Source organism: Lissotriton vulgaris, chromosome 4_1 (genome assembly GCF_964263255.1).
Source record: "Lissotriton vulgaris chromosome 4_1, aLisVul1.2, whole genome shotgun sequence".
NCBI classification, from domain to species: Eukaryota; Metazoa; Chordata; class Amphibia; order Caudata; family Salamandridae; genus Lissotriton; species Lissotriton vulgaris.
The window spans coordinates 605467839-605495807 of record NC_141691.1 but is presented as its reverse complement, the minus strand read 5'-3'; the positions used below and the strand labels follow the sequence as shown (position 1 = coordinate 605495807).

The 27969-nt window shown below is 50.0% G+C and overlaps 1 protein-coding gene across 2 annotated transcripts in view; it reads left to right on the top strand.

Annotated features, from left to right (window-relative positions):
• Positions 1–27969, top strand: part of ELMO1 (engulfment and cell motility 1) — a 1507126-nt gene that overhangs the window by 444716 nt on the left and 1034441 nt on the right. For both annotated transcript variants that reach the window (XM_086964835.1, XM_086964834.1), the window contains one exon: positions 26798–26967. In XM_086964835.1, coding sequence (XP_086820961.1) covers positions 26798–26967 — 170 coding nt within the window. The remainder of the gene's footprint in view (positions 1–26797; positions 26968–27969) is intronic.

Sequence of the window (27969 nt, the reverse complement as noted above, 5' to 3'; positions counted from 1 at the left end):
ACACGGTGTGCAACTCAAGAAACCGCTCAATTTTACTAAGGCGAGACATCCCTATTTATACACAAAAAGGTACATTTAAAATGCACGCCCCTGCATCATACCGTAAAGCTCATTTTACAGTGTCCCAACCCACAAGTTAATATTTAGGCATATCTAAATAATAATCTGGAAGGTCCGGACAAACCCTTAATTGAAAGCGTAACCCAAGAAATTAAGAAAAAGTAAAGAAAAGTAGTTTCAGATAATGTGCAAGATAACAGAAACGTAAAGAAACTTAAAAGTTAACAAATGTCTTGAATGGTGATTGGGAAAGTGGATAACGATCTTGCAGGGAAATTGGCTTGGCAGGGTCAATTCCAGGTGAAAGTCCAGCTTCTGAAATTAACTCCAGCACACAAAGAAAACCTTAGTTAATGTATACATGACCCACAAAAAGTCAGACTGCTTTGCTCGCAGACTAACTTCTGAGGCCTACGTAAAAGGCAACACCAGATGGCAGTCACGACGCATGGCAAAAACCCATGTTTAGAAAAGAAAGTCGTAAGGGAAGAAACAATTTAGATATTGTTTAGGATAAGATATGTACAAGGCAACTAAAGGTTAACAAGGTCCTGAACAGTGATTGAAAAACTCAGACAACGATCAGCTAGTGAAACTGGTTTTGCAAAAGGTCAGTTTCAGGTGGAAAGGGTCACTCTCTCTGCAGTTCATTCAGAGTCAGAAAAACCCAAGTTAATATATGCACGAACTCAGAAGGCCAGGCCTTTTGTTCGTTGGGCCTACTTCACAGGCCTATGTGAGGGCAAGACTAAAATGGAGTCAGGTTTGAGAATTACAGAACCACACAGTGCACTCTGTGACACTCTACTCTGCAACACTGCACTCTCCGCCACTGAACACTAGGCCACTATTCTGCATTACTGCACTCTGCAGCACTCCAATATATGCCATTGCACTCTAAGCCACTCCACTATTCTCTACACTGCACCACATTACATCACTTCACTCTGTGCCACTCTACTCTGCACACTCAATGCAACTCTACACCACTCTACTCTTCACCTTTGCACTCTGTGCCACTGTATTGTATACCACTGTATTCTACACCACTTCCACTCTAAACTGCACACTATGCCACTGCACTCTACTGCGCACCACTCTAATCTACATCACTGCATTCTATGACTCTGCATTGTACACTGCTGAATTACATGCTGCTGCACTCTATGCCATTATGATCTGCCATACTCTATGCCAATGCACTCTGCACCAGTCAAATCTACTCTACTCTTCGCCACTCCACTGTTACTCACATACTATACTCTGCCCCACTCTATGCCACTATACATCTTGACATTCTACTCTGCACTACCGTGTTCTTTGCCACTGCTCTCTACACAACTTTACTCTGCATTACTCCACTCTAAGGTACTTCACTCTACATTAGTCCACTTTTACCCACTGCATTGTATACCACTGCACTCTTCAGCATTATTCTTCACTCTGCAATACTCTACAAAGCTCTACTCTGCACCACTCTACGCTACTGCACTCAATACCACTCTACTCTATACCACTCTACTCTGCACCACTGCACTCTAAGCCACTGTAGTGTACTAAACAAAACTAATCTACACCACTACATTCTACGTTTCTGAACTCTGCCATAATGCACTCTACACCACTCCACTCTTCACCATTCAGCTCTACACTTCTCCACACTACTATCCTCTACGCTACTAACTGTTAGCCATGCTGAACAGCAGCCACATAACATGGCTTAAACACCTTGGTAAAGCCAATCGCTCTTGCGTAGGCGAGACCTATTGGTTTTGCCAGTGCTTGTTAGGAAATGCTCAATTACCAAACATCAGCCTGCTGTTTTTATTTAATACGCACATGTACAACTGCCTCACATGGGCAGATTCAGTTTTAAATGCACAAGCATTAGATATAGTTTTGATGGTCCTTGACACCAGTCATAACATGTTGCACGCACACACACAGACACACGCACCTACCTAACTCCTAATAGTCTCAACTCTGTATCCATATCCTGCTCTCCTCTGCACTTGGGCTGATCATGCCCCCAACTAAGATCTTCACTCTGGGTCCTTCAGCTGCACACTTCAGGGAGTGAGCACTGGGTCCTGCTCATTTTACTGCAGGCACTCTTCTTTCATAGCCCGTTATTCACACGCATGGTGTGATTAATAGAGTAGGGCCTACAACATGGCCACTTCCCTTGTGGCTTACCTAGATTTATAGTGGAGAGAGATGGTCATGTGCAAACCGTGTACATTGACACAATGTGTGTTTGAGTTTTACCATGAGGCCCTGCCATTGGTTTAACTGTATTCAACTCCAAAGGTCTTGAGGTGAGCAGTGTTGCCTTCTTTAATATTCAGAGTCTCTGAATGAGGTACTGGACTTGGCTCAGCTTGTGAAAGCTACTTTGAGGGTGCTGGTGAGCTATCTGTAGTTCTGACGCTCCTCCTTGAAGAGCCCTGATATATACACTCCACGTAGTCCCTGGGTGAGAAAATGAGGAGGTTGCAGCTGGAAACAGACAGAACATCCATCAGGTTAAGCAAAACACTTTAGAACCCAGCAGCAAAACACTACAGCTCAGCAGTTATCTTGAAACATTAGATGGTGCTGAATAGGCTGCTCTAATTTCTGTGTGCAAAAAAGTGATGGATGAAATGCTTGAATTCACCTCAGTTGCTGGTAATCTTTCGGGCCGCATCCCAATTCATCATAATTTTGCACATCATGCCACCTCCGTTATAATCCAGCTATCTGCAAATCAGTCTTGACTCTGCTCCAAGTGGTACAGTCCAGCCTGAACTGCCAAGCCAGGTGCTCCCTGAACCAGAAGACAAACAACCCAGGACTGGTTTCATCCTAGTTATGAGCTCATGAGCTGTGTGCAGCTTGGGCCGTGGCCCCATGCTCACTGTACTGGCACCCTGCTGTAGCTGACTGTTGAGCCCATAGCTAGGGTGAAACCAATCCTGAGATGCTTGTGTTGGTAAAGCACGCCCCGGGCAGAGGGGGGAGGCGGGGGGGGGGGTTGGTCGTGCAGCTCTGAGTCAGCCGAATTGCCAGGTCTTAAGGCTCTTCCTGAAGGTGTGCAGGGTGGAGGAGTGCCTTATGTTGAGCGGGAGTTCGTTCCAGCTCTTTGCCGCGATGGAGGAGTAGGCTCTTCCACTCGTTCTTGCTCTGCGGATTGGAGGGGTTTCGGCGAGAGCGGCGGACCAGAGGTTCCTCTTGGTTGCGTGGAATGAGGCTTGTCAGTTCGGGCTGAACTGTTCCCATGAGGAAGAGGGTCAAGTCTGATATGTAAATGTAGTAGTATTTGTATAGCGCACCGAAACGACCCCCGAAGGGGTATCTCAGGCGCTTGTACGCATACCGCTGTGGAACCCTTCCTGGATTTTCCGTGTGAAGTGCTCACTCCTGGGCACGCCCAAGGTGAAGCCAGGCATCCTAGATTTGTTGGGGCCGTTGTGGAGATTAAGCAAGCTATTGCCCAGAGTTGCAGAGTGGGACCCATGATTAGAATAGGCACCGAGGCGGGAATGATCAGGTCCGCGCAAATTGAGCCCAAGACCCGCCAAGACCCTCTACATCAGAGTCTGCTGCTCTAACCATTGAGCCACACTTCTCCACCATATGCATATGGCTGAGTCCAAACTGAGGTGGCATGATGAGTACAAGCATGATGAGTTGGACTGCTACCCAGAGCTATTGCCAGTGGTTAAACTTGTAGCAAGTAGGATGTCCTCCCCTTTTGTGTGTTTGATGTAATGCCCTAAGTGGCAGGGGTATACCCAAACGTGTGTCCCATGCTCACTGTATTAATGGAACCCAGCTACACCAGCTGATGAGCCCACAGCTAGGGTGAAACCAGTCCTGGGTTGCTCGTATTCAGATTCCAGGAGGTCCTGGCTTGGCAGTTCGGGCTTGTCTATTCCCATGAGGAGCAGGGTCAAGACTGATTTGCATATGGCTGGGTCCAAACTGAGGTGGTATTGTGAGCAAAATTACTATGGGTTAAAGCTACGTTGAGCTACTGCCAGTAGTTAGACTTATTGCAAGCAGCCTCCAATTACCTTCTGTGAATTTCTGTGTGGAGTACAAACTAACACTTTACTGTGTCCGAACTGGTGCACATCCGCAAATGAGCATCACACCCCAAGCCAAATACATTTCTCTTTTCTAATGTACTCCTACACTGTTCGCCAATATATAAATACTTTTAAATGTACCTGCTAAGCCGCAAATACAGCTGTCCCTCACATACCATGTGAATAAAAATACTCCAGTATCCACACTGGTTTTTCATAGTGGAGAAGTGTGGCTCACTGGTTAGAGGAGGCAGACCTGGAAGCAGCGGTCAGCCCGGTACCAGGGTTCAATTCCCGGCTCGGCAGGGTCTTGAGTCCTAAAATGTCTATGGACTCGACAATTCTCGCTCCGGTGCCTACTCTATTCACGGGTTCACACTCTGCGACTCTGGGCAATAGCTTGCTTAATCTCCACAACGGCCCCTCGCGGCGGGATGCCTGGCTTTCACCTTGCGGATACCCTGCCGGGGTTATCTCACAGGGGAATGCCAGGACGGGTTCCCTAAGCAAGTGCTTAGAGACCAGTTGGTGATTTGCGCTATATAAATTCCTGTACATAGCTCACCCTCTCTTTAACTGCCCACTTCCTATTACCATAGTGTAAACAAATTCATCTCATTTTCTTGCCCAGGCCTTGCCTTTGCGTGGACTCGCATATCCACACACCTTTGACTCATTCTCCATTAAACCACTCACCAGTCCACACACTCACGCGCACAAATTATCAAGGCATAAATTCCTAGCGTTTACTTGTTGCAGATGTCTAACAAGCATTTTTCCGTGTTGCCAATGCTGTACAACACCAAACATTGACAAAGCCAAAAGGTCAGCTAATGCCTTTCAAAGCCAAAGCTTGAAGCACACCTGATCCTTTTTTATTAGAAAAGCAGCTGAAACTATTTCTTTGACAGTTGCGAGCACCAGGAGAGGATTGTTGCTACCTCTCTCAGCATCTATACCCCAGTGCTGCTTTTTGCCACTTTCAGTCTCCGTTAAGACCTGCATCCACTGGAAGGGAGAGTGCAGCATTGCACATCGCCACATGCACCGGCAATACTTTCTCTTGGACAAGCCTGGATACTTGTTCATACAATGGCCATGATTGGAAGGTGTGTGATGGAGCAACTTTCAGTGAGGTCTGGAGTATTTCGAATACCAGTAATCATGCACAAAAATTGCACCATTCACTGGATAACTTGGCTTCAATTTCCTTGTGAAGGTTTGTGGGCTCTTCTAAGCTAGAGTTTACAAAGGTCCTTTTTTTTTTTTGCTTGAGTAAAAAAAATCTGATTTGTAGCACTTAGTGCTGTTTTGTTGGGTTGTAGACTCTTTCTGCGGCTCTTTCCCACCAGCAATACCCGCGTTCTCATAGTTGCAAAGAAAGCAAGACACTAAAACGTACTTACATAGAATGAATAATCTATGCTAGAAGTTTATTATGGTCGCTTGGAGGAACTGCATTTAATTTCAGAGTTAATTCCGCTGGTGCCCAATTGAGATTGGGTGCAACTAGAGATGAGAAGGAGAATGTTTTTAAATATTGGGGTGAAATGGTCGGTCAAATAAAGATTGAAGGCCCTATTTACAGTTTGCTGGGTGTGATACTCTGCCACAAATATGGCTGACGTATGTCGATCATCTTCCTAGTGCACTATGGTTTGTCACTTGTAGTCTGAAGGAGTATCTGCCATGTCGTACATGAGTATCGCACACTCTAAATAAGGCCCTAAAGGTTTTGCCTCTCTAAGTTGATGCATTTGTAGTCAAGAAGCCAATCAAGGAGGCATCCCCATTCATGTGGGAGGAGAGAGTTGTGCAGACTTTGAAATCTTGACCCTGTTCGAAAACTTCATCAACATAAGTTGTAAGGACAGAGAAGTTAAAAGCCGTGCTCTCCATAGGGAACATCAATCAATGTAGGGCACTCAAAAGACTGAAATGCCACTTCCATTTGGAATAACGGAACATATTGTTATCCCTTTCACCTATGCAATCTATTGATGCTGCAAGAATGAAAGTTCGAGCCGAACGTCTGAATTTGCGTCTGTGAACTGCAGATTGTGCCTAGATCTCTGCCATAGGTGCATCAACCTACAGGGGTAATTTTACCAGATTTTAAACTTCTGACCTGTAGAGGGCAGACAGATCCTTTACATCGGACACATGCATCTTCTGAGGTCTTTTTCTGCCAGGATGTTAAGCTATACAGGTATTTTACTAGATATTACAGATATTTACAGATTTTTTTTCATGTGTTGACTATTTTCTGTTGATTATTGCTCTTGTGTTTACTAAGCAGGCAGGTTTATCCATAAGTCAGCGTTTGCACCACATAGAACACCTAAGCCTGTGTCAGTGGGCGGGTAACATAAAATCTTGCCCCCCTGCAGATTGTTTAGAGGGGCCCCTAGATCTCCAATATTTCACGGATATTCATTGGCCTTGGGTGGAATGGGCCCCTCTGAAGGGTTTTCGGGCCCCTGAAGGGTTGGGGTCCTCCATGTTCCGCAGGCGCTGCAGCGGCCTACGGTTCGCCCCTGAAGCCTGTCATCTCTGGGTCTAGACTAGTTAGAGCTTTGGGTTGGTGATAAACGTTGCCATAGTGGCTCATAGGTCTGAAAGGGGTAGAGATCCTATCACCTTTAGGGCTTAATGAATGTAGGGGGGATGCATATGTAGCCTGCAACCTCTATTGGTGGATGGCAAATCGGATGGAAAAAAAAGATAGGTGCGCATAACCCTCGCATGTGCCTACTCAGTGGGTCAACCGTCTATACTTACTTGCCGGTCGGCATCTGCATACATCCTCCCTGTCCTCCAACACTCTTAACAAATAATGTCAGCCAACAATCTCAGTTCTTGGTGATGGTCATTGTTGGCCGCAGATTTATTAATATCAATAATGATTATTAATAGCAATATTAATAACATATTAATAACATACTGGTTGTACAATCTTCATTTGCGAACTTTAACCATAAATCATGCACATCACATTACAGTTTATGACACCTTCCCCTGGTACAGGTGTCTGTCTCTCGTGCACCCCTCAGTTCGTAAATGGCACTTGTGTACAACCAGTTCTTAATCATTTTCTTGGTGTTCCGGTAGTTGGTTGGCCACACCCCCTTTTTGGGTGTCATGGAGGGGAGCTTCTTTGCGTGGAGTTAGGTCCCCAGCTCGCTACCATTTGCGCCCTGCCGTCCGGCCGGGTCTGGGCCGCGAGTGCTGTCTCCGTCTTTTCCTCCCCTCCTTTGTGCGGCCACGTCACCCTGCCGCGCGGCATTGAAAAGTGAGTGGCCCTCCTCCTACACACCGCCCACCGGTGTGTTTGGTTAGCCAACGATTGTAGGATTTCCGCCAACGCCTTCCCCACTGTCCAGCACTGCGACTCTGCTGTTCCTCAGGTGTGGGTGGGTGGGCTTCAAACGATGTCGTTGTCGCGCCGCTCTCCCAGCTCCTTCGAAGACGTTGTGCTTCTGGTTGGGGAGCGGCGGTGTTTAAATCCCCTTGAGCCCCCTACGGGCTTCAGGTGAACCCCCTTTGATTGGGGGGTTCAAAGGTAGCAAGGTTGGCCATTGGTCGCCCCCCATGGGCGCCAAGGTCACAAGGTCACTTCCTGTCGGGGTGGCTGGTGCGCACCCCGTTTCCGCTGGTCCTGGCCGCTTCGGGGCGCCCAGGACCAGTTCCATCTCCCCCTGTTGGCACCGCGTGGGTTATGGCGCCGGCCCTCGAGCCTCCCCCACCCTGCGGGTGGGTGCGGCGGCCTCTGCAATAACCCTCGCATGTGCCTACTCAGTGGGTCAACCGTCTATACTTACTTGCCGGTCGGCATCTGCATACATCCTCCCTGTCCTCCAACACTCTTAACAAATAATGTCAGCCAACAATCTCAGTTCTTGGTGATGGTCATTGTTGGCCGCAGATTTATTAATATCAATAATGATTATTAATAGCAATATTAATAACATATTAATAACATACTGGTTGTACAATCTTCATTTGCGAACTTTAACCATAAATCATGCACATCACATCACCTGGTACAGGTGTCTGTCTCTCGTGCACCCCTCAGTTCGTAAATGGCACTTGTGTACAACCAGTTCTTAATCATTTTCTTGGTGTTCCGGTAGTTGGTTGGCCACACCCCCTTTTTGGGTGTCATGGAGGGGAGCTTCTTTGCGTGGAGTTAGGTCCCCAGCTCGCTACCATTTGCGCCCTGCCGTCCGGCCGGGTCTGGGCCGCGAGTGCCGTCTCCGTCTTTTCCTCCCCTCCTTTGTGCGGCCACGTCACCCTGCCGTGCGGCATTGAAAAGTGAGTGGCCCTCCTCCTACACACCGCCCACCGGTGTGTTTGGTTAGCCAACGATTGTAGGATTTCCGCCACGCCGCAGGGAGGCTCACGTCTTTCTGCGGCTCCCCCCTCTGCCCCTTGGTTCGTGGCTACCTACCTTCCCCCTTCTTTTGCTCCTTTTTTTTTTTTAACAACAACCCGCGAGCGTCATTGCGCCCCACAAGTTGCCCCAGAACACCTCCATTCCCTTGTCGGACAGATGCACCCCATCTTGTCCATATAGCTCTGGGCGGCCTGGGTGGATGAGGCCGTGCCGGATTGATTCCAGGCCGTTGGTCGAGCAAAACTTGTGCATGGCGATATTTAACTTGCGCCTCGCGTTATCCACCGCTTTGTTGGAGTCGGCACCCCTCCAGTGCCTCCTGCTGATCATCTCCGACCACACCACTGTCGTGGTCCCCAGCCATGCCGCCGCTTTGGCGATGTCCTTCTGGATGGCTTGGCCCACCGCCTTGCGGCCCAGCCGCGTTAGGTCGTTCCCTCCTAGATGTATGATCAGCACATCCGGCAGCCACGCTGAGTCTGCCATGAGGCCGTCCAGGGTCGGTAGCAGCTGCTCCCATCTCATGCCGGGCCGTCCGATCCAGCGGATGTATGTCGCCTTGGGTCTGTTTTCCTTGTGCCCCACTCGCCTCCACCAGGACTCCATTCTGGATACGAATGAGTGTCCTACGACCCATACCAGTTGTGGGCGTCCTCCTGCCGAGAGAAAATGCTCCGTTAAGGTGGCTTTCTGCGCACCGGGTGTGGACGAGGAAGGGGCAAGAAACCCTGCTGTACGGCATCCCAAGGTGGCTGCTCCCCCCCCCCCCACTACCCCTCTCCCCTTTCTGCTTCTCCTTTTCCTTTTTTTTTTTTTTTTTTTTTATATGAGATGCGGGCGTATGTAAGACTTGTAGGCCCTGGACCGCCATCTGCCCACGGCCTGTATCCTGTCCTCTGGCATGCCATACTGCGATGCCGAGGTCGCCGCCCCGATCCTGAAGGAGTGCGGGGCAAATGATGTTGCCTGGAGCCCCGCCTTATTGAGGCCCTGGCGCATTACGGCCGTGAAATGGAACCTGCTCAAGTTCCTTCCGTCTTGGTGTACAAAGAGGGGGCCATCCCCCGCCGGGCGAACCGCCATGTATTGATACAGCCAGCACACTGCGCAGCGCCCCACCTCTGGAATACAATGTAGGCGAATCGTCGCCCCTTTCCCGGCCCTATCCGTTTTGGATTGCCTGAGCGTGAGCTCCACAGCTTTTACCATCGGCTTGATGTCCCTTGCCTGTAAGCAGCGCTGCGCCGGGCCTGACCTGTTGGGGGCCACTATTTCGCTTACCCGAAATGCCCCAAAGAAAGCCGTGGTGAACGCGGCCCCAAAGAGTAGCCGCTCATACCTGTCTGCAATGATGCTGGTTAGGGCGCTAAGTAACTGACCCAGCTTGTCATAATCAATGGGGCGTCTGGCGTCCTTCTTGGTCCCCTCAATTTTCCGCCAGCCTTTCATGGCTGCTTTCAGGTAGACAGTTGCCGTGGGGTCCTCGCCTGTGTGGAGCCTGGCAAAGTATGCTATGGCGGCCAGGTGCGCCTGTGCCCAGGACCTTGTTTTCTTAGCGTCGAATGCCCATTGTACGAATTTCTCCACCGCTGTGCGCACTTTCGCTTTGTCTTCCAGTGACTCTATGCCCCCGATTCTTATTACTGTGGCCGCGTACTTCCTGTATCTCCTGTGTGCCTCAGAGGTGAGCGAGTGCCCTATTAATCTGGACAAGTCAACCCCCCCAGGTCCCACAGGTATGGTGGAAAGGTGGTCATCACCTCGTCCGCACCGGGCAGCAGTTGTTTGAACCGTGTCATCTGGGACCGGGATAGCGCATCGGCGACCGTGTTCTCTGTCCCCGGCACGTGTCGAGCCTTCAGCTCCAGGTTCCCCTCGAGCTGCAATTTAACCAACTCTCGCATTAGCCTCAACATGCCCGGGCATCTTGCTGCGCCTCTGTTAATGGCCTGCACTACCCCCAAGTTATCCGACCACAGGGTGAGCTTTAGGTTCCTTATCTCTTTTTTCCATACCGTCAGAGCCACTACTATTGGGAATAGTTCGAGGAACGTGATGTTTTTCGTGAGCCCCTGCGCATGCCACCTGTCTGGCCACTGGCTGGCACACCATCTGGTCCCCAGGACTGCCCCAAATCCCAGGCTCCCGGCTGCGTCTGTGTATAGGGATAGCTGATCCGCTGTTACCCAACCCTCTTTCCATATCAGCACGCCATTGAAATCCTGCAGGAATTCGTCCCATACCTGTAGGTCCTGCCTTACACCCGTGCTCAGCCGGATGTGGTGGTGCTTGTGGGTGACGCCAGCCGTTAGCGCAGTGAGGCGCCTTGAAAAGACCCTGGCGGGCGGGATGACCCTCGCCGCAAAGTTCAGCCTGCCTATCACCCCCGGGATATCCCTGAGGGTGGCTTTGCGCCGGCCCCGTAGTTTGGCTATTTCTTCCCTGAACTCCTGCACTTTCTCCGGGGGGAGCCTGGCGGTCCCCGCCGTGGAGTCCAGCTCAATGCCCAAGAACGTCAGTCTAGTCGTTGGGCCTGTCGTCTTCTCCTTCGCTAAGGGGACTCCGAGTGTTTCGGTCAGGTCCTCGAACGCCGCCAATGTACTGGCGCACGTCGGGGCTCCCGCCGGTCCTGTGAACAGGAAATCGTCTAGGTAGTGCAGCTTCCCGCCCCCCTGATGCCTGTCGTGGAGGGCCCATTCCAGAAAGGTAGCGAATTGTTCAAAATAGGCGCAAGATATGGCACATCCCATGGGCATGGCTTTATCGACGTACACGCCCCCATCCCATTGGAAACCGAGTAGGTGGAAGCTGGTCGGATGTACCGGTAGTAAGCGAAAGGCAGATTCGATGTCCGCCTTGGCCATGAGGGCCCCCTTCCCTGCCGCTTTGACTAGTGCGATCGCGTCATCCACCGACGCGTAACCCACAGAGCATGCTTCCTGGTCGATGCCATCATTTACAGACCCCCCCTCAGGGTATGACAAGTGGTGTATCAGCCTGAATTGGCCCTTTTCCTTTTTTGGAACTACTCCTAGTGGGGAGATGACTATTCCTTCGCACAATTCCTGAGGGAGGGGGCCCTCGATTCTACCCAGGCTCTTCTCCTTTTCTATCTTCGCGCTCACCACCCGGGGATGCTGCTTCGCTGATTGTAAGTTATTCGCTCCCGTTAATGGCAGTGGGCCTTGAAACGGGATAATGAAGCCTTTTTCAAAACCCTCTACTAGCGTCCTGGCGTCTGTTTTGTTTGGGTACCTGTTTGCCAAAATGCGCAGCTGTTGTGTATTAATGGGGGACCTAGCCAGCTGGCACTGTTGAACGTTTACTAGTGTCCTGCCCCCACTGGCCTTCGGGCTAGTGCTTCTTGTGTTTCTCTTTCTTTTCGCTCTTTGCTTCCCGTTTGGAGCCTTTGCATGTCGCTGCAGCGTGTTTTCCCTTGCAGTTTGAGCATGCATGTTGGAATTTGCACGAGGAGCCCCATGAACAGTCCCCCGCATCGTATCTCCAGCATATGGCCTTGGTCGCGGGGGGGGGAGCTGGACCGCCCAGAGGAATGCTTCTGGTAATTTCTGTTCTTCCCCTTGTGGGACGAACTCCGAAAGGACTGGTCGTATTTCCCCGTCCAGGCTCTCACTTCTTTGGCAGCGAGCATTTTATGAATAAAACCTGAAACGTCCTCCTCGTTCCACTCCATCTCTGGGTGCCTCTGCATCTTTAACCTGAAACCCTTATCATATTCCAACCATGCATCCCCGGGGAATTGCCTCTGCGCAGAATGTATGTTAGCCTCATACAGCCATAGGTCAGCTGCGCAATGGGGGAACCTCTCTACTATGATGCACGCCATGATCCTGAAAGCGTCTAGCCAATTCTCGAAGTTCCGCTCCTTTCTAGCCCCTCGCCTCTCCCTTTTTTCATCCTCTCTCCTGTCACATGTGGTCAGGTCGAGGCCCTCTAGCTGTATTTCTAGGAGCGAGAATATATCGATGAACTCCTTGCGCCATATCCTCTCTTTTACTGCGAGAGGAATAAGGCACGCCAGCCCCGTGGCTTTCGTCGTCAAGGAGGCAGGGCCGGGGGATGGTCTGGCGTACAGGTCACTGCCTAGCCCCCCCGACCCCGGGCTCCCGGACCCAGTATTGTACCCCCACCCGGGTAATGGGGAAACCTGATCCCCCTGCGGGGATAGGCCCACCTGCTCCTGCACCCTTGACTGCCGGGCCCACCCCGGATCCATCATGTGCCACGTTAAGCCCCCTGTCTTGTCAGTGCGTTGTTCCCTGGGCCCCGCCGCCCCCTGCCCTGAGCTGTTCAGTAACGTCGGAGCGAGCGATTTCAAACATTCTTTTACAATGGTACTAATATGCTCACCATTAACCGTTCCGCCGTTCGTCTCACCCTTCTTGCTGTCGTCCGACCTCAGCGGCGGGAGCTTCTGGCGCACTTTCCTTGGGGGATTCCTCTTGTGCGTCTTCTTCCTCGGCGTGGTCTTAGGCTTCTTGGGTGCTGACGGGCCTGCTTCCTCTTCTACCTGGCCGTCCGGCCTATTCTCCTTCCCTTTGGCCAAATGGGGCTGGAGCCATTCGTCGCCGTGTATTGCCGATATCTCGCGGATTTTCTTCAGCACTTCCGCCATGTCTCCAGGCTGATCTTCCGCCATGTTGTCCCCAAGGCCTAGGTCTGTTTTCTGCGGGCTGGTCTGCGCCGCTGGGTCGGAAGGAATTCCGGACCCGCCTTTGAACTTCCTTACCCGTGTGTGCTGTCCGTCCGATGAAAGCGGCTCACTGCGCGCTCCGAACCGGACAGTTGCTTACCGAGCTGGAGCTTGGCCAGGCCGCCGAGCTCGTCGTCCTCCTCCGTCGCTTCGGATTCCCGGGGAGCTGGGTGGGGAACTTGACCGGCGCGCCGCTCTGTGTGGTCGTTCTTCTGCTTCGGCCGTCCTTCGCCGCCTCCTGCCGCAGTCGGTCTTCTTCAAACGATGTCGTTGTCGCGCCGCTCTCCCAGCTCCTTCGAAGACGTTGTGCTTCTGGTTGGGGAGCGGCGGTGTTTAAATCCCCTTGAGCCCCCTACGGGCTTCAGGTGAACCCCCTTTGATTGGGGGGTTCAAAGGTAGCAAGGTTGGCCATTGGTCGCCCCCCATGGGCGCCAAGGTCACAAGGTCACTTCCTGTCGGGGTGGCTGGTGCGCACCCCGTTTCCGCTGGTCCTGGCCGCTTCGGGGCGCCCAGGACCAGTTCCATCTCCCCCTGTTGGCACCGCGTGGGTTATGGCGCCGGCCCTCGAGCCTCCCCCACCCTGCGGGTGGGTGCGGCGGCCTCTGCAAAAAGGCGAACAAGAACAGAAGTCGCACTGTTAACATGTGCTGAAAATAAGATCCAATCTAATGGCTGGTCCAGACACATGTTATTATGCCTAAAGCCACAAAGCAGTCAGGTAAATCGCATACCATATAAAGAAAAAAGTGAACTAATTGTTTTCCCCTCGCCCATTTTACGAAGCAGCTTGAATATTTTGGACCCAGTCTTGTCTTTTGAGTTTCTGTAAATGCTGACTTATTTTCTCCCACCTCATTCGATTTAAGCACTTCCTTTCTTCACTCAGGGTTTTTTGGCACCACTTACCTGACATAGCAGTTCTGGTCCAATGCATTCCAAAAGATGAGAGAAACATCGCTCAAAATATGTGTTTATTTTATTTAAAAAAAAGAAAGGCCAGTCAGCTGGCAAAGTAAGTCAGTGGAGCGCGTAGAAATGACTCGAGTTTTTTACATGCGATATATGTTCTGCTACTTAAGACAGTAAGGAGATTAGTGCCAGAGGTGAACATATTTAACTATTTGTCGCCTATATTCAAAGAGGTTGTTTCTGCAAGGATGTCTGGCCTTCTGTATACCATTTGCAATATGTTCTATACTGTGAAGAAAGGTACGGTGAGGCATTTACAAAGGCATATTCTGCAGGCTTCTTAATGTGATAAACAGATTCTGGTCTGGAAGAAACGCAGCCTGGAACAATTCGAAATATTTCTTATATAGACTACGCCAGGCAGTCGCGTTTTCAGTGTCATGCCTCAGGCCGCATACGCTGTATTTCTTCAGGGGATCAGAAATCAATATTGGCGTTATTCCAGGTGGAGTTTAGTCAGTGCTTAATTTAATTAAAAAAACAGACATAAGTGCCAGGGTCCTCGTTCAGGGGGCCACTGCAGGTTTCACAACCAATTGCCCCTGCGAGCACTTCTAATGACAGAACCCACACAACTACTAACCATCACACACTAGTGTGACAATTCAAACTATTGCACTCCCCCAAAGTTGTGTTCATCTCGAAAGCTGACAAACAGCGCCACCATGTGGTAGACTGTCAAAGTGCTGACGTTGACATATAAGTGGTGGTGCTGAGCACCGGAAACCACTAGCTCAAATTAAGCACTGAGTTTAGTAATACATTCCTTTAAAAAATGGCACGTCTTGCAATAGTGCTAGTTTGCTCTCTCTGTCACCTTTGACCTCTTGGCACACTCATTGCTATTAAAGGTGAGACCCTCCTTCTGTAATATGGCTGCAGGGCACCCTGCTGGCTTGTTCTCTTTGTGTCTGTAACGCTGCCTGCCTTGCTCCCTAGCACCTACTATCCACATATAGTTAAGTGTCTGGACAAACTCACTTTCTCTTTCCCTTTCGGATGTCTACAATGACTTCTCTCTGTATGTCCTTTGTGAGGACCAACAGAAACTCACTGTGGTGCGTTGAGGGGCAAGGACAACCTAGGCCTCGTAGTGGGGCCTAACTGACACTCTGCATACAGAACACACACAGAGACTAACTGCTGCGTAAGGGCCAAAGACCACATGCGGTCTTGCGCCCGTTTATTTATACCCGAGGGCTACCCCACCCCCGGGCTGCATGTGTGCGTGCGTGCGTGAATGGACGGGCCGAGTGGCTCCGCCAGTACATCCCTCCAAACTCATAGATGGTTAGTCCAGCCTTATTTAAAGTTCTTTGTGGTGCGCATCCTCCAGGCGTAGTCCCGGAGCCGCTGGCTGGGAGTAGGGTTTGGTCTTAGGTTGTACCTCTAGCTTCGCTGTGCCTTGGCCCCTGGCTCATCTGGTGATCCTACTGCTGCCCTTTCAGGGCCTGGTGGTGAGACATCAGACCCGGTGTGGCCTCGCATTGGTGAGGGTTCCCTGGCTCGAGGGCTCGGTGCCATCTCTGAGGCAGCTGGCAGGTCCTCGTCGATTTCCATGTCATCAGACACCTGTCCTTACGTTGTTTCTCTCATGGACACTCGCTTGAACCAGGATACATTTCTTGTCACTACTCTGGTGCCTCTGGATGCGGTCACCATGGTGCCGTGGATGTTCACAACCTCCCATATCTCCGGTTCAAACGTGGTTTGGTACTTCCATTGATGGTGACGGGTCTTGAGGACCACCCGGTCCCCTACGGCGAGTGGCCTGACTCCGGCTCTCCTCGCTCGGCTTGCTCTCTCATTTGTTCTTCGTCTCCGGTCTTGGGTTGCCTCATGATCTAGCCCTGGGGCCTGCCATGTTGGACTCACTGGCACACAGTCTCGTGGGGGTCTCTTGAACATGACGTGCGCCGGGGCGCACTTGGTGGTACAGTGCGGCGTTTGTCTGTAGGCGCTCAAGAACTGAGACAGACATTCTTCAGCTGATTCCCCCTTCTCATCGCCGATTCTTAGTGCCCGGTTCATTGTCCTCATAAACCGCTCCACCTCTCCAGTGGCCTGAGGCCATTGCGGCGTGATCTTCTGGTGCCGTATGCCTCGCCTGGTTAGGTATGTCTGGAACTCTGCGCCCTGAAACGTGGTCCGTTGTCCGACCGTACTTCATCGGGGAATCCTAGCATGGCAAATGCTCGATCCAGAGCTGTCTTGACGTGACTAAACGCGGTGGATGGAATTACCTCTACCACTGGGAATCGTGAGCACGAGTCAATCAGCACCATGGCTTGTCGTCCATCTGGGAACGATCCAAAGTCAATACTTATCTTTGACCAAGGCGTGTCGCACAACTCTTCCGTGATGACAGGATGTGGGACGGGCTCCTGACTCGTTATGACACATGAGTGGAAATTGCGGATCTCCTCTTCAACCGCGCTGTCCATGCCGGGGAACCACACTCTGCCCCGTAGTCGCGCCTTTGTCTTTGCGATGCCCTGGTTCCCTTGATGGGCAAGGCGCACTACCTCCTTCTGCAGGCTCGAGGGAATGACTATGGTGGCTCCTCGTAATACCACTCCATGAGGTCCTGTACTCAACTCACTCTGTGCGCGCCACATTTGTTGGCGAAAGGTCTGTTCTTCGATTGTGAGGGCACCCGCCCCGTGCAAGAAGTGTTTCCAACTTCGGTCCTCCAGGGTGCGCTTCACCCTCCTCAGATATTCATCCTGGTCAGTGGCCGCCCCAATTTCTTCCAGCGTGAGGGCTTTGGGACATGCTTCTTGTGACAGGACCCTCACAAATTCTTCCACCTCTTCAAGTTCTTCGTGCACTTGAGTTACGGAGTCGTGGAGCGGGTGGCGCGAGAGGAAGTCCGCGGGGTTGTCCGCTCCGGGCCGAAAAACGACCTCGAACCTATACGTTTGAAGCTGGACGGCCCACCGTTCAATCCTGGGCGGCGCAAGCCTGGCCGTCCTTGCAAAAAGCGGAACTAACGGTTTGTGGTCAGTTACAACCGTGAACTCCTGTCCGAATAGATACAGATGAAAATATTGGCACGCCCACTTGATAGCGAGCGCCTCCCATTCAATCTGTGCGTAACGCATCTCGGTGGCCGTCAATGCCCAGCTCGCATAAGCTGTGGGTACCCACGTGTGATCCTCCGTCTTCTGTAACAAAACAGCCCCCAGTCCCACCGGGCTGGCATCCACGACAACCTCCGTTTGGCGATGTGGTCTGAAGTACGCCATGACCTTGTCATCAATCAGTGCCTCCTTCACCGCTCGAAACGCATCGTCCTCCTTCACCGACCATTTCCGCGGTTGTCCTGCCTTGGTGAGTACCCGCAACGGTTCCGACAGGGATGCCAGATTGGGGATGAACCGGCACCAGTAAGTGGCCATCCCCAGGAAACTGCGGACCTCCGTTGCGGACGTCGGCTTGGGCGCCGACCGGATGGCTTCTGCTTTCTTCGGGTCCACTCTGAGCCTATTCCGAGAGAAGATGTATCCAAAGAATTTGACCGATTCATTGTAGAATGAACACTTTTCCCTGTGTAGTATTAGTCCGTGGTCCGCCAGTCGTTGGAATGCGGCCATCAGGTGCCCATGGTGTTCTTCTAAAGTCTTGGAGAAGACCAGAATATCATCACTTAGATTGATGACTCCAGGCAGTCCCGATAGTGTCTCTCTGATCGCATTCTGGAAGACTTCGGTGGCCGAAGACACCCCAAAACTCAGACGCTTGAACCTGCGGAGACCGACATGGGTCGAGAATGTCGTGATATTACGGCTGTCCGGATGGAGCTCCAGCTGGTGGTAACCTGCGTTTAAATCCAACTTTGAGAACCATTTGGCCCTATTTAAATCAGCTACTATGTCGTTCATAGTTGGCGTAAGATGGTGTTCTCTTTTAATAGCCTTATTTGGGAGACGCATGTCCACACATAGCCTTATTGCGCCCGGTTGCTTGGGTTTGGGCGCAACCACGAGGGGTGACACCCATGGAGTGGGCCCTGACACTTTCTCGATCACCCCCAGCTTCTCGAGCTTGACGAGTTCCTCCTCCACCTGCAGCCGCAGGAAGAACAGCACCCTCCCGTGCCGCAGTGCAGTTGGCCTCACGGTGCTGTCGATGTGTAACTTGAACACCTTCCCTTTGAGGCAGCCCAGGCCTTGGAACAATGACGGAAAGTCTCTCAGCAGGGCATCAGCATGACGCTCGTGCACCTGGTTGGCGAAGAACACGAGTTGGAGGTCCTCCGCTGTGTGGCAGCTGAGCAGCGTGCCCCGTCTGCCCCCTGTTAGATGGAATTTGGTATTCACCTTCTGGTCGTTGCACGATACTGTCACGTCGATCACCCCGCGTAGGGGCAACGATTCATCACTATCAGAAGTGTATATTCTGGCTTTCGAAGGCAAGAGTGGTGGACGAGGATGAAGCTGTTCATATTGTATGCTGTCCATCACGTTAACCGACGCCCCCGTGTCGATCAGCGCATTCACCGGGGAGCCTTCAATGTCGACTTCGCACATTGGTGGCGGCCTTTTCCTGTAGCCGTCGCGACCAACGAAGGAGACGAAAAAAACATCATCATCATCCTCCCCCTCATCCAGCCGGAATGCTGTTTGATGTGCGTCACCGCATGGTCCGGGGTCTTCAAGAGAGATCTGGCGTACCCCTTGGGTGACATTCTTTCCACTAGGCCCAGCACGGCGGCTGCTGCGGCACACCTTCGCGAAATGGTTCAGTTTCCCACAGTTAGAGCACGTTTTTCCTAGTGCGAAACACCGTCCGTTCGGGGGATGTTCCATCCCGCAGTTCCCACACGAGGACCTGGATGGGAAAATCTGCTGGTTCTTCTGCGGGGAGGGTGGGGACCGCCTCCGCACCACATCCACGTGTTCTTCTTTAATCGACACATGCTTCGCCGGTGTCGCGGGTCCGTCTAGCGCGGCCTGCATCGCTTCTGCTCTTGCGTTTGAGAGTTGATGCGACCTGGCCAGCACAAGGATCTCATCCAGGCTGATGCGTGGTTACCTCAAGATTAGACGGCGCAGTTGAACGGATCTGCACCCCTGTATCAATTGCGCTCTGATCTCCAGTGTCCTATCTGGCAATTCACAAGACGTTGCTAGCTTGCGTAACCTTGCATAGAAGACGTTGATTGCCTCCCCTTCCGCTTGACGTGCTTGTCGCAGTTTGATCCATTCAAAGTCAGGGTTTGCGCGGGGGTCAAAATGGCGGTTGAGGGCCGTGATCGCCGCCGTGTAGTCGTCGCTGTCCCCTCTGTCTGGCAAAGTCTTGAACAGTTCATACAGTTAATCGCCCCCGTAGCATAACAGGAGTGAGCGTTTGACTTTATTGTCGGTTTCCCTTACGCCCACGAAGTAGTGCTCTAGGCCTCCAAGCCATAGGCGCCATCGCGCGGCAGCTGTGGCAGGTTCAGCAGTTCACTAAATGGCGGAATCGGGGCTGCCATGGCATGGCCTGGCGCGGCGGGAGCAAGGTTCTGCGCAGGGTCTTGGGGTGGCGGACCTCCTTGCGCGGGTCCTGCATTCAGTGGCAGTAATGGAGGTGGAGTGGGGACTCACGGTGCCGGTCCTGTGGCCGCTGCCCCTCCGGTTGCCTGCACGCTCATCTTCGGCGCGTGGGCCGTCCACTGGCGGCGTGGTAGCACCGGTGACTCTCTGAGACTAGCTGTGTTAGCACGACGTTGGCTCTGTGCCTTCCTGCAGGGCAGCTGCCGTACAGTGGAGTGTCCCACTCACTACTGACAATTCTGTGCCCGTGATGGCCAATGTACTGGGGTGCTGAGCGTGTCTCGCCGTGAAAACGGCCGAAATGGAGCTCTGCGGGATACGTAAGCTTTGATATGGTAGCTTTCCCGCTTCCGCGAGATGCGTGAGCTTTTGTAGGGGGAGCTGCGAGGGCCGAGTCAGTCTCTCCGATTCTCACTGTGCGCTTTTCCCCTCCCACGCGCTCCGATGCCTGACGTCAGCAATGGCAGAAAGGAGATGCTGGGCACAAGCACGGGGCTGCCGTAGCGCGGGCCTCACAGCAGGCGCGGTTCTCCCACCAACGGGACGGCTCACCTTGCGCGCCGCGACAGGCGCGAGATTCCCGCTGTCCCCTGGCGGGGCCGGAAGAAGCAGCACAGCGGGGTGGCACCTGCGCGGGATGACGGCGCCGGCCGCAGGCTCCAGCGCAGGTAGCGCGCGCGCGGCTCCGGCAGCACCCCAGGACACGGCAGGAGTGTCCGTGGGGCAAGGCGTGGGAAAGAGACCCGACACTCTGCATACAGAACACACACAGAGACTAACTGCTGCGTAAGGGCCAAAGACCACATGCGGTCTTGCGCCCGTTTATTTATACCCGAGGGCTACCCCGCCCCCGGGCTGCATGCGTGCGTGCGTGAATGGACGGGCCGAGTGGCTCCGCCAGTAAGCTCACAATCATAGCTCCACCAAGGCTTTTATATTTTCACGAGGAGAAGTCTGTCTTTTTTTAAAAAAAAGTTGTATTTGACAAATGTGGCCACTTGACTAAGAAATTAAAATATAGAGACGATAAAAAGAACACACGGATGTTATAAACGTTTAAAAAGAAGAATTGCATCTTTTACTCGGGATGGAAAAATCACAAGCAAGGACAGGAAAAGTGAGGCAATATCTATGTAAATTATATCTGGAATGTGGGTTTGGTAAAATAAGTCCTTTATAAAGTACTGCACAGTTTGGGACAACCTTGTTATCAAGGTGATGGCCCCTGTGCTCGAAATGGAAATGTAAAAGTGGAGGTACTCCATATCCTAAAGTACCCTTTTTGCTGCTGAACAGTGCGGATACTCTGCCACTGTAGGTATTGAAACAATGCGGTTTCGAGTTGAAGTCTGTGTACTCTAGTATCTGATGGTACAGGCTCATTCAAAGCACTGGGCTGTTCCAGACACCACTTTTTAGCTGACTGTGCGCAGGCACAGATAGCGGTCTTTAATTGGCTTTATAAAAATAGAAAACAATCATAGATGGCTGTCCATGCAAGCACATGCATGTGCCACTTTTTCTGTGCGTGTGTAATAAAGTTTTACAACAAGGAAACCAGCACTGGCAAAGCCAAAAGGCTGGCAGATAACGGTATTGCCTTCCCAACGTGTGTTATATTTGATACTTGAATTGAACCCCACCCTTAACCAATGCAACCTTTTAAACTGTCAGTTCGAGTGATATTTTGTCGAATAAAAAGGATTCTTTTTTTTCCGATTGCAAGTGTTGAGCAGTTTGGGTGAGATGCTCTAATCGAACATGTGAATTATCCTAGCTTCAGTGATTAATAATAGCACGATCCTGATAGTAAATAGAGGAGTTAACGCACGAGGTAATGCAAACTATTTGCAATGTTAGCCTGTTTTAGGATAACAGGGTAGCAGCCTGTCTGCAGCGAGACACAGATGATCAGTAGGTTGTCTGCTACTGATCCAATATTCTTTTCGAACTAGTTTGCATTTACAACACCTGCTGGGGGCATCATTCTCTATATTTTTGTTATTGCGAAAAGGATTGACTGCTGCCAAATCTCTAGCAAATTGTGATGGCACTTTTTTCTTTTTCAGGACTCACATTGACATGCTTTGTGTTTATACTCCCAACTATAAAGTACCCAACTCCGATTGGTAGACCATCATGTGGCTAAAAAGTTGAGGTTCTACAGCTGCCCCCTTTTGTGAAGCTCCTGATTGTTAATGGAGGGCCGGGTGACAGTCCGCCATCAAATGAATACAGTTCAAAGAAAGATTCACCTGTACCCCTCTGCAAACTCATAACACCTACTTTTTTTTAGCCCTGGCTATGTCCTCTTTAATTGAACATCCTGTCACCCACCCTAGCCTCAGATAATATACAAGTGGACTTAACTTTTCCACTCTCTGCACTCTCCTCTTACCTCAGAGCCCCATGTCTTGAAGCACTTTTAGACCACCTGATATCAACTACGCTTTATTACTATTTTGTCTACTCATTATCACTTTTGGTATCTCCCTTTTTCTGGAGGACCATGAGCTCTTGCATAGGATGCAGTCAGGCTTCCGCCCCCTCTTATAGTACTGAGTCAGCCTTGCTGCTTACCTCCGAGTCTGCTATTCTTATGCTTGACCTCCGTGCCGGGTTCGCTACTGTATCCCATATTATCTTGGTCATGAAGCACTGGAACAGTAGCATCGGTGGCAAAGGTCTGCGCTGCCTGGCCTCATTCATGCAGGGACGCACCTTTCAGGTTTCTCAAAAGCCATTTCATTCGACGGTTCGCTCTTTGCAGCAAGGGATCTTCACGTAGTCCAGCCCTTTCCAATGTCAACATTGGCCCTCTGGCCGAGGTGATTGAGCATTATGGCTTTACTAATATTTCATATGCTGATGACACACAACTTATCACCATATCTCAGAACAGCGAGCTCATGGTCTCTTTCCTCTGCACTTGTTTGTCACAGGTTGCTGCTTGGATGGACTATAACTGGTTGAAGCTGAATATCAGGAAGATGGGGGTCATGGTGCTGGACAAGCACCTCAATATATGGTCCAATGCATGGTAACACGACAGTGTTGGTATTCTACCACCTCCCAAGTCCAAGGTCAAGAATCAGGGAATCTGGATTGACAAGAAACTTCCTTTAATACACAGACTAATGCCCTTGCAGGAAAGTGTTTTGGGATGTTGAGATCCTTGAAGGAAATCCTCCATCTCCTACCTGATTCTGCCCAAAACTGTATTCCAAGCTCTGGCCAAATTCAGATTAGTTAAGAAGTGAGACTAGAGATTCTCTAGGGTCATCCCTTCACAGGCACTCATTGGGTTGTCTTCCCTGTACAAGAAGACTTTCACTCCTTTAATCCAGTTGTTCACAAGGTTCTTTATTTCATTCAATTTAGATGGTATTGATTATAAGCATACTTTGTTGTCCTTCATTAAGTGATTTACATGTTTTTATAGTTCAGACATTGTCATTGTAAAGCATCCAATGCATTTCGGGCATTCAACGGCATACCCTTCATCAGGGAAAACGACACTGTAAAATGTAATAAGGTGCTGTTACTATGGGGTAAATTAATAATGTGACATACATCAGAAATTGCATCAAAACTATGAGGTTTGTAAATAACCTACAAACAGTATAATCAACAAAGCATATTCAGTGCTATGTGGGTGATCATGGTGTGCATGCAGGGTGATAAAAAGAAATTGAAAAGGCATCACTCACATGACTGGTATATCCAGTTTGCGGTGGTTTCTGAAAAAAGTGAAACAAAGTGGCTCTTGAGCACACAGAAATCAACTGTAGCGAACGTTCGAAAGAAACTAGATTCGTCTAATCTACCCGACTGACCTTAGTGAAGGTGTATATGCGCTCAGGTCCGGTTCTCTCCTTCAAACGCGCCGGTACGGTAGTTGCCGGTGGCGCTTTGCTATTTGGAAAAAAGTTCCGGTCATGTGAGGAGTCACGTGACCGTGGACATGGAAAAAAGACTCAACCGGAATGTCGATCGTCCGTATGCTGCTGCATAAAAAGGACATAATGAAAGAGAGAAAAAATATATAATAAGAAAAACTAACATCATTTTGGCCAGGGTTTGATGTATGTGGGTAAAAAAATCAACTATGCGAAAAGTCCGAATCGAGTAAAAATGTTGCACCCGTAAGACTGTGTTTAAAGAATGGGGTGGAAACGTCGGGTCTCGAACCTGTGAGGTCGAGGTTGGTGACGGGATAATTTGTGAAATTTAGATTAGACCACTGTAATGTTCTTAACCTGGGCATTTCCCACTTCCAGGGGAAAAGGCTTCATCGGGCTCAAAACGCAGCAGCTCAGACATTGATTAGACTTCCTACTTGCGCCTTCTTTCAATACCACTTTGAAGAAACGACACAGGTTGCCAGAGAAACAAAGAATTACCTTTGATTCTCTTTGTTACTGCAACAAGACTCTTTCCATTCAAGGCCCCACCTATCTAAAGTTCATGATCATTCCTTATGTCCCAATTAGAAATCTAAGATCCTCCGTCTCAAAATTGGCCTCTGTCTCAAAATGTAAAAAGCCTGAATTGGTGGTATCGCCTTTTTTCAGCGGACACCAAAAGTTTGGAGCTCCCTACCCTCTAAACTCCAGCTAGCCCCTTCTGAAACTATTTTCCGGAAGAGCTGAAAACCTGACTCTCTGGATCTGGCTAAGACTTTGCCAGTCGTTGAGTAAAACTTTTTTCTCAAGTCCGTAACCTAGCCCCGGGTCACTTCATAAGAAGTAGCCACGCCCTCTACAAGTTGTATTAATATTTATTATTATTATTATTATCATTACATTTACTCAATCCTTGTATGGGATTCCAGAAAGGTTGCCCAGTCGATGGTATTCTCACATACCACTGCTGGAAACTCTATATTTGCAAGCCTGCTCCTGTCTTCTCTTCGCTCTGACCTGCTGTGTCCTGCTCTTCAGTCAACTTTTAGTTTTTGTGCCAAAGCAATAGTTGTGCTGCAATTTTTTCCCCTCACATCAGCTTCTTCTACTGGCTAGCATAACCGCAAGCTGTTATATACCAAAGAAGCCATTACACACCATCCATCCTGATGGACAGCTAGTCGGCTCCTATGCCCTGCCATCCATCGCCAAGATCTCAAAAACTCAACCCATGTTTTTCTGCCCACTCTTCCATGTTTTGAATTCTCTCCTAGTACACTCCATTCATATCTGTCTTTTCCTGCATAGTTTTCTGGACCTGGACAAATATGGATTTCTCTTTCACATATTGCCGCTCATACACTTAAAAATGGATAGAGCACTACATTGCCCCTGCAGCTAGGATGAAGCATCATGTCTAACCTTTCCATATTATCTGTCATAACAATAATAATAATTTTGAACCCACCACCCGAGAAGGTAAATTAGGAGCAGAAGCCTAATACTGTAACATCTACAGACAGTCGTTTTCTTGGCCCAGGAAGTGTCCCGTCACCGCGGTGCCGCTTGAACTGAAGTGGCTGTCTGTGGCCAACCTCTGCCCGCCAGTGGAGGGATGACTTGATGGGAGGTGTGGTTACTGTAGCTCACCCTACTCCCTTCCTCTGAAACATTGGAATTTGCTTGTTTCTGGTGGGGCCATTCTGATCCTTTAGGCTTCTGGCAGGCTTCTGTGGTGAAGCTCAAGCTACTATTTTCGGACCCACAGACTCTTACTAATGCCAGGGTGCAGTCTGCTATGAAAGAAGAGGCCGCCACAAGCAGATATTGTACCTATTTTTGTACACCAAGAGTAGTTCTTCTCAGCATCTTGCTGCCACACATAAAGGATCATGGCACAACAAGTTAGGCACGAGGGCCCAGGACCCTCTTCTTTAAGGTTGACATGAAATGAACTCAATAACATTTCCAGGAAGTGAACCTGCCCAACCAATCTAATTGGGAATACATACTAGTACAATTATCTGTGGTGTGGTGTGCGGTAAAAAAAATGTAATAATCATTTTCCATTTAAAGCTGTTTAAAGCGGTGATTTAATCCTGCTAGTAATTTCATTCTAGTTGATATTTTTGTTTTACTTCTTGACAACTTGTTTTATATTTTTGCGTGTGGTATTCTATTACAGAGCCTGTTCTGTTGTGGTAAGATGATTGGTTTGGCAGTCCTTTTGGACAAAGAAAGGCAAAAATCGAAAACACATAATACCGTATTTGCTTGAAGGTGACTTGGCAAATGTGCTTGTACTGTGGGACTAGTTTCATTGATGAGCTCGTGATCACCATGATTAATCGCGATAGATCAGAGTGTGAGTTCTGCTAGTGAATGGCACTGTACACGAGCCCTGTGAAAATGGTACTCTGCTACTCTGTAAATGTAAGCACCATTTCAAGCAGGATTTATACCAGTGGGGGGTTTTCTTTGGTGCTTGGAAAAACCCATTCAGTAAAAAAAAAAAAATGATTACAAGCTTTTATTTTCAGCTGACACTTATTTTCACCATGCGTAGAAGAAAGTCCTCTTATCTACAATTAATCAGGCCATTTTTATGGACATTATCATGAAGTATTATTACATCTATATACAATGATTAGGTATATGCATAAGATAAGCATGCAAATTTTAAAAACAAAAAAAGTTTAAAAATGAACAGTTGCTGTTTGGTAGACTAACACCTGACCTGTTTAAGGAGCTTAAAAAAAATCTGTAGCTCTGTGACCATTTTGCTCGCTACCAAAAAACTGGGGAAACACCAACACTTAAGTAAAGTGACTGGCTTTGACCCCGCATGTACACGCTGATCTAAGCGCCAGATATCTATAGCCATGCTCGAATAAGTCCCACTCTAACAATCAGTTACAAAAAATGTCCTTCAGGAAGCAGCAATGCTGTAAAATTGATGGATTTTACTTCCTGGGAAATGTATTCAAAGTCCATTTTTCTATATTTTCTGCATCTTGGTGCGCTCTCCTCAGAGGAGTCCGCTTTGGAATCTGTGTCTTTGATGCTTAACCCCTGGGCTGCCTTGCTATGTGTGGATTGCCAGTGCTTGCGGCTTGAAGTGTCTCCTTTGTCTCACGCAGGCGCAGTACGCTCTCGAGCTCCATGGACGGATCCAATCCGCCAGCATGGACTCCAAGCTGGAAGCCCTGAAGGACCTGGCCCGCTCCTCCAGGGACGTCACCTTCGCCCAAGAGTTCATAAACTTGGATGGGGTTTCTCTCCTGACGCAGCTGGTGGAAAGTGGCAACGAGTGAGTTTATTTTTAAGAGCTGATAAAGAGTGTAAAGATCAAAGCATCACCGTTTTAGGCTGGAGGCGCACTTGGAATGGTGTGTACCCAATTAATCTCAATGTTAAGAAGACTGCCAGGAACAGGAATATAGAAAGGCTTGCTGTTCCTTAAACAATGTGCTTGTAGTAACTTAAAACGCTTCCTTCGTTCTCGTCTTTAAAAAGGAAACTGATATTTATTTAAAAGTGCCCTCAGGGAGAAAGGACGCTGCAGTGCAAAAGAAAGCTGGGTGCATGAGAAAGAACACTTGCATGCTGCGCTCGCGGTGCTTAAAATGGAAATACAGAAGTGCAGGTACATATAATTTAGAGTACCTGTTTTCTCCTGAAAAGTGCTGGTACTCTTCCATTAAATGTACTGCAGCAGTGCTGAGAAGTGCAGGTACTCTCCTTTCAAATTAAAAAAGTGCAGGTGATTACGATGGTGGGCGGACTTGGTCGCCTGCTATGTAGCAGTTTTGGGACCTCCCGCCACACATGTGGCGGTCCCACCACTGCAATTAAGATGCACCCTGGGGTTTTGACATTCAGTGCGGTGCTGCAACCAGCAGCACCCCCCCGCAATGTCAAAAGCTCGGGCACAGCATTTCACTACACTACGTGGCAGGCACCACGCGGTGCCTGCCACTTGGTGCAAAGGAAATGTAGCGACCTCCCACACAGACAAGGGGGTCCCGCAACGGGCCCTCAAACCCAATCCCCAGCCTTTCCATGGCGACATTGCTGCCATGGAAAGGCCTTTGTGGACCCACATCCTAATGTGGTGGACTGTGCCTGCTAGGCACCGCCACCATATTAGGGGTCCTGCTCTGTCCACCAGGCAATCAGTGCGATTGCCTTAGGCGGTGAAGCGGTGGACGGACTTTGTGTCAGCCGCGGTACCCACCGCCATCCTAACTTGGCGGTGTGATGGCGGAAGGAGGTGGCGGTCCTTCCTCAATCATAATGACCCCCTTAGTTC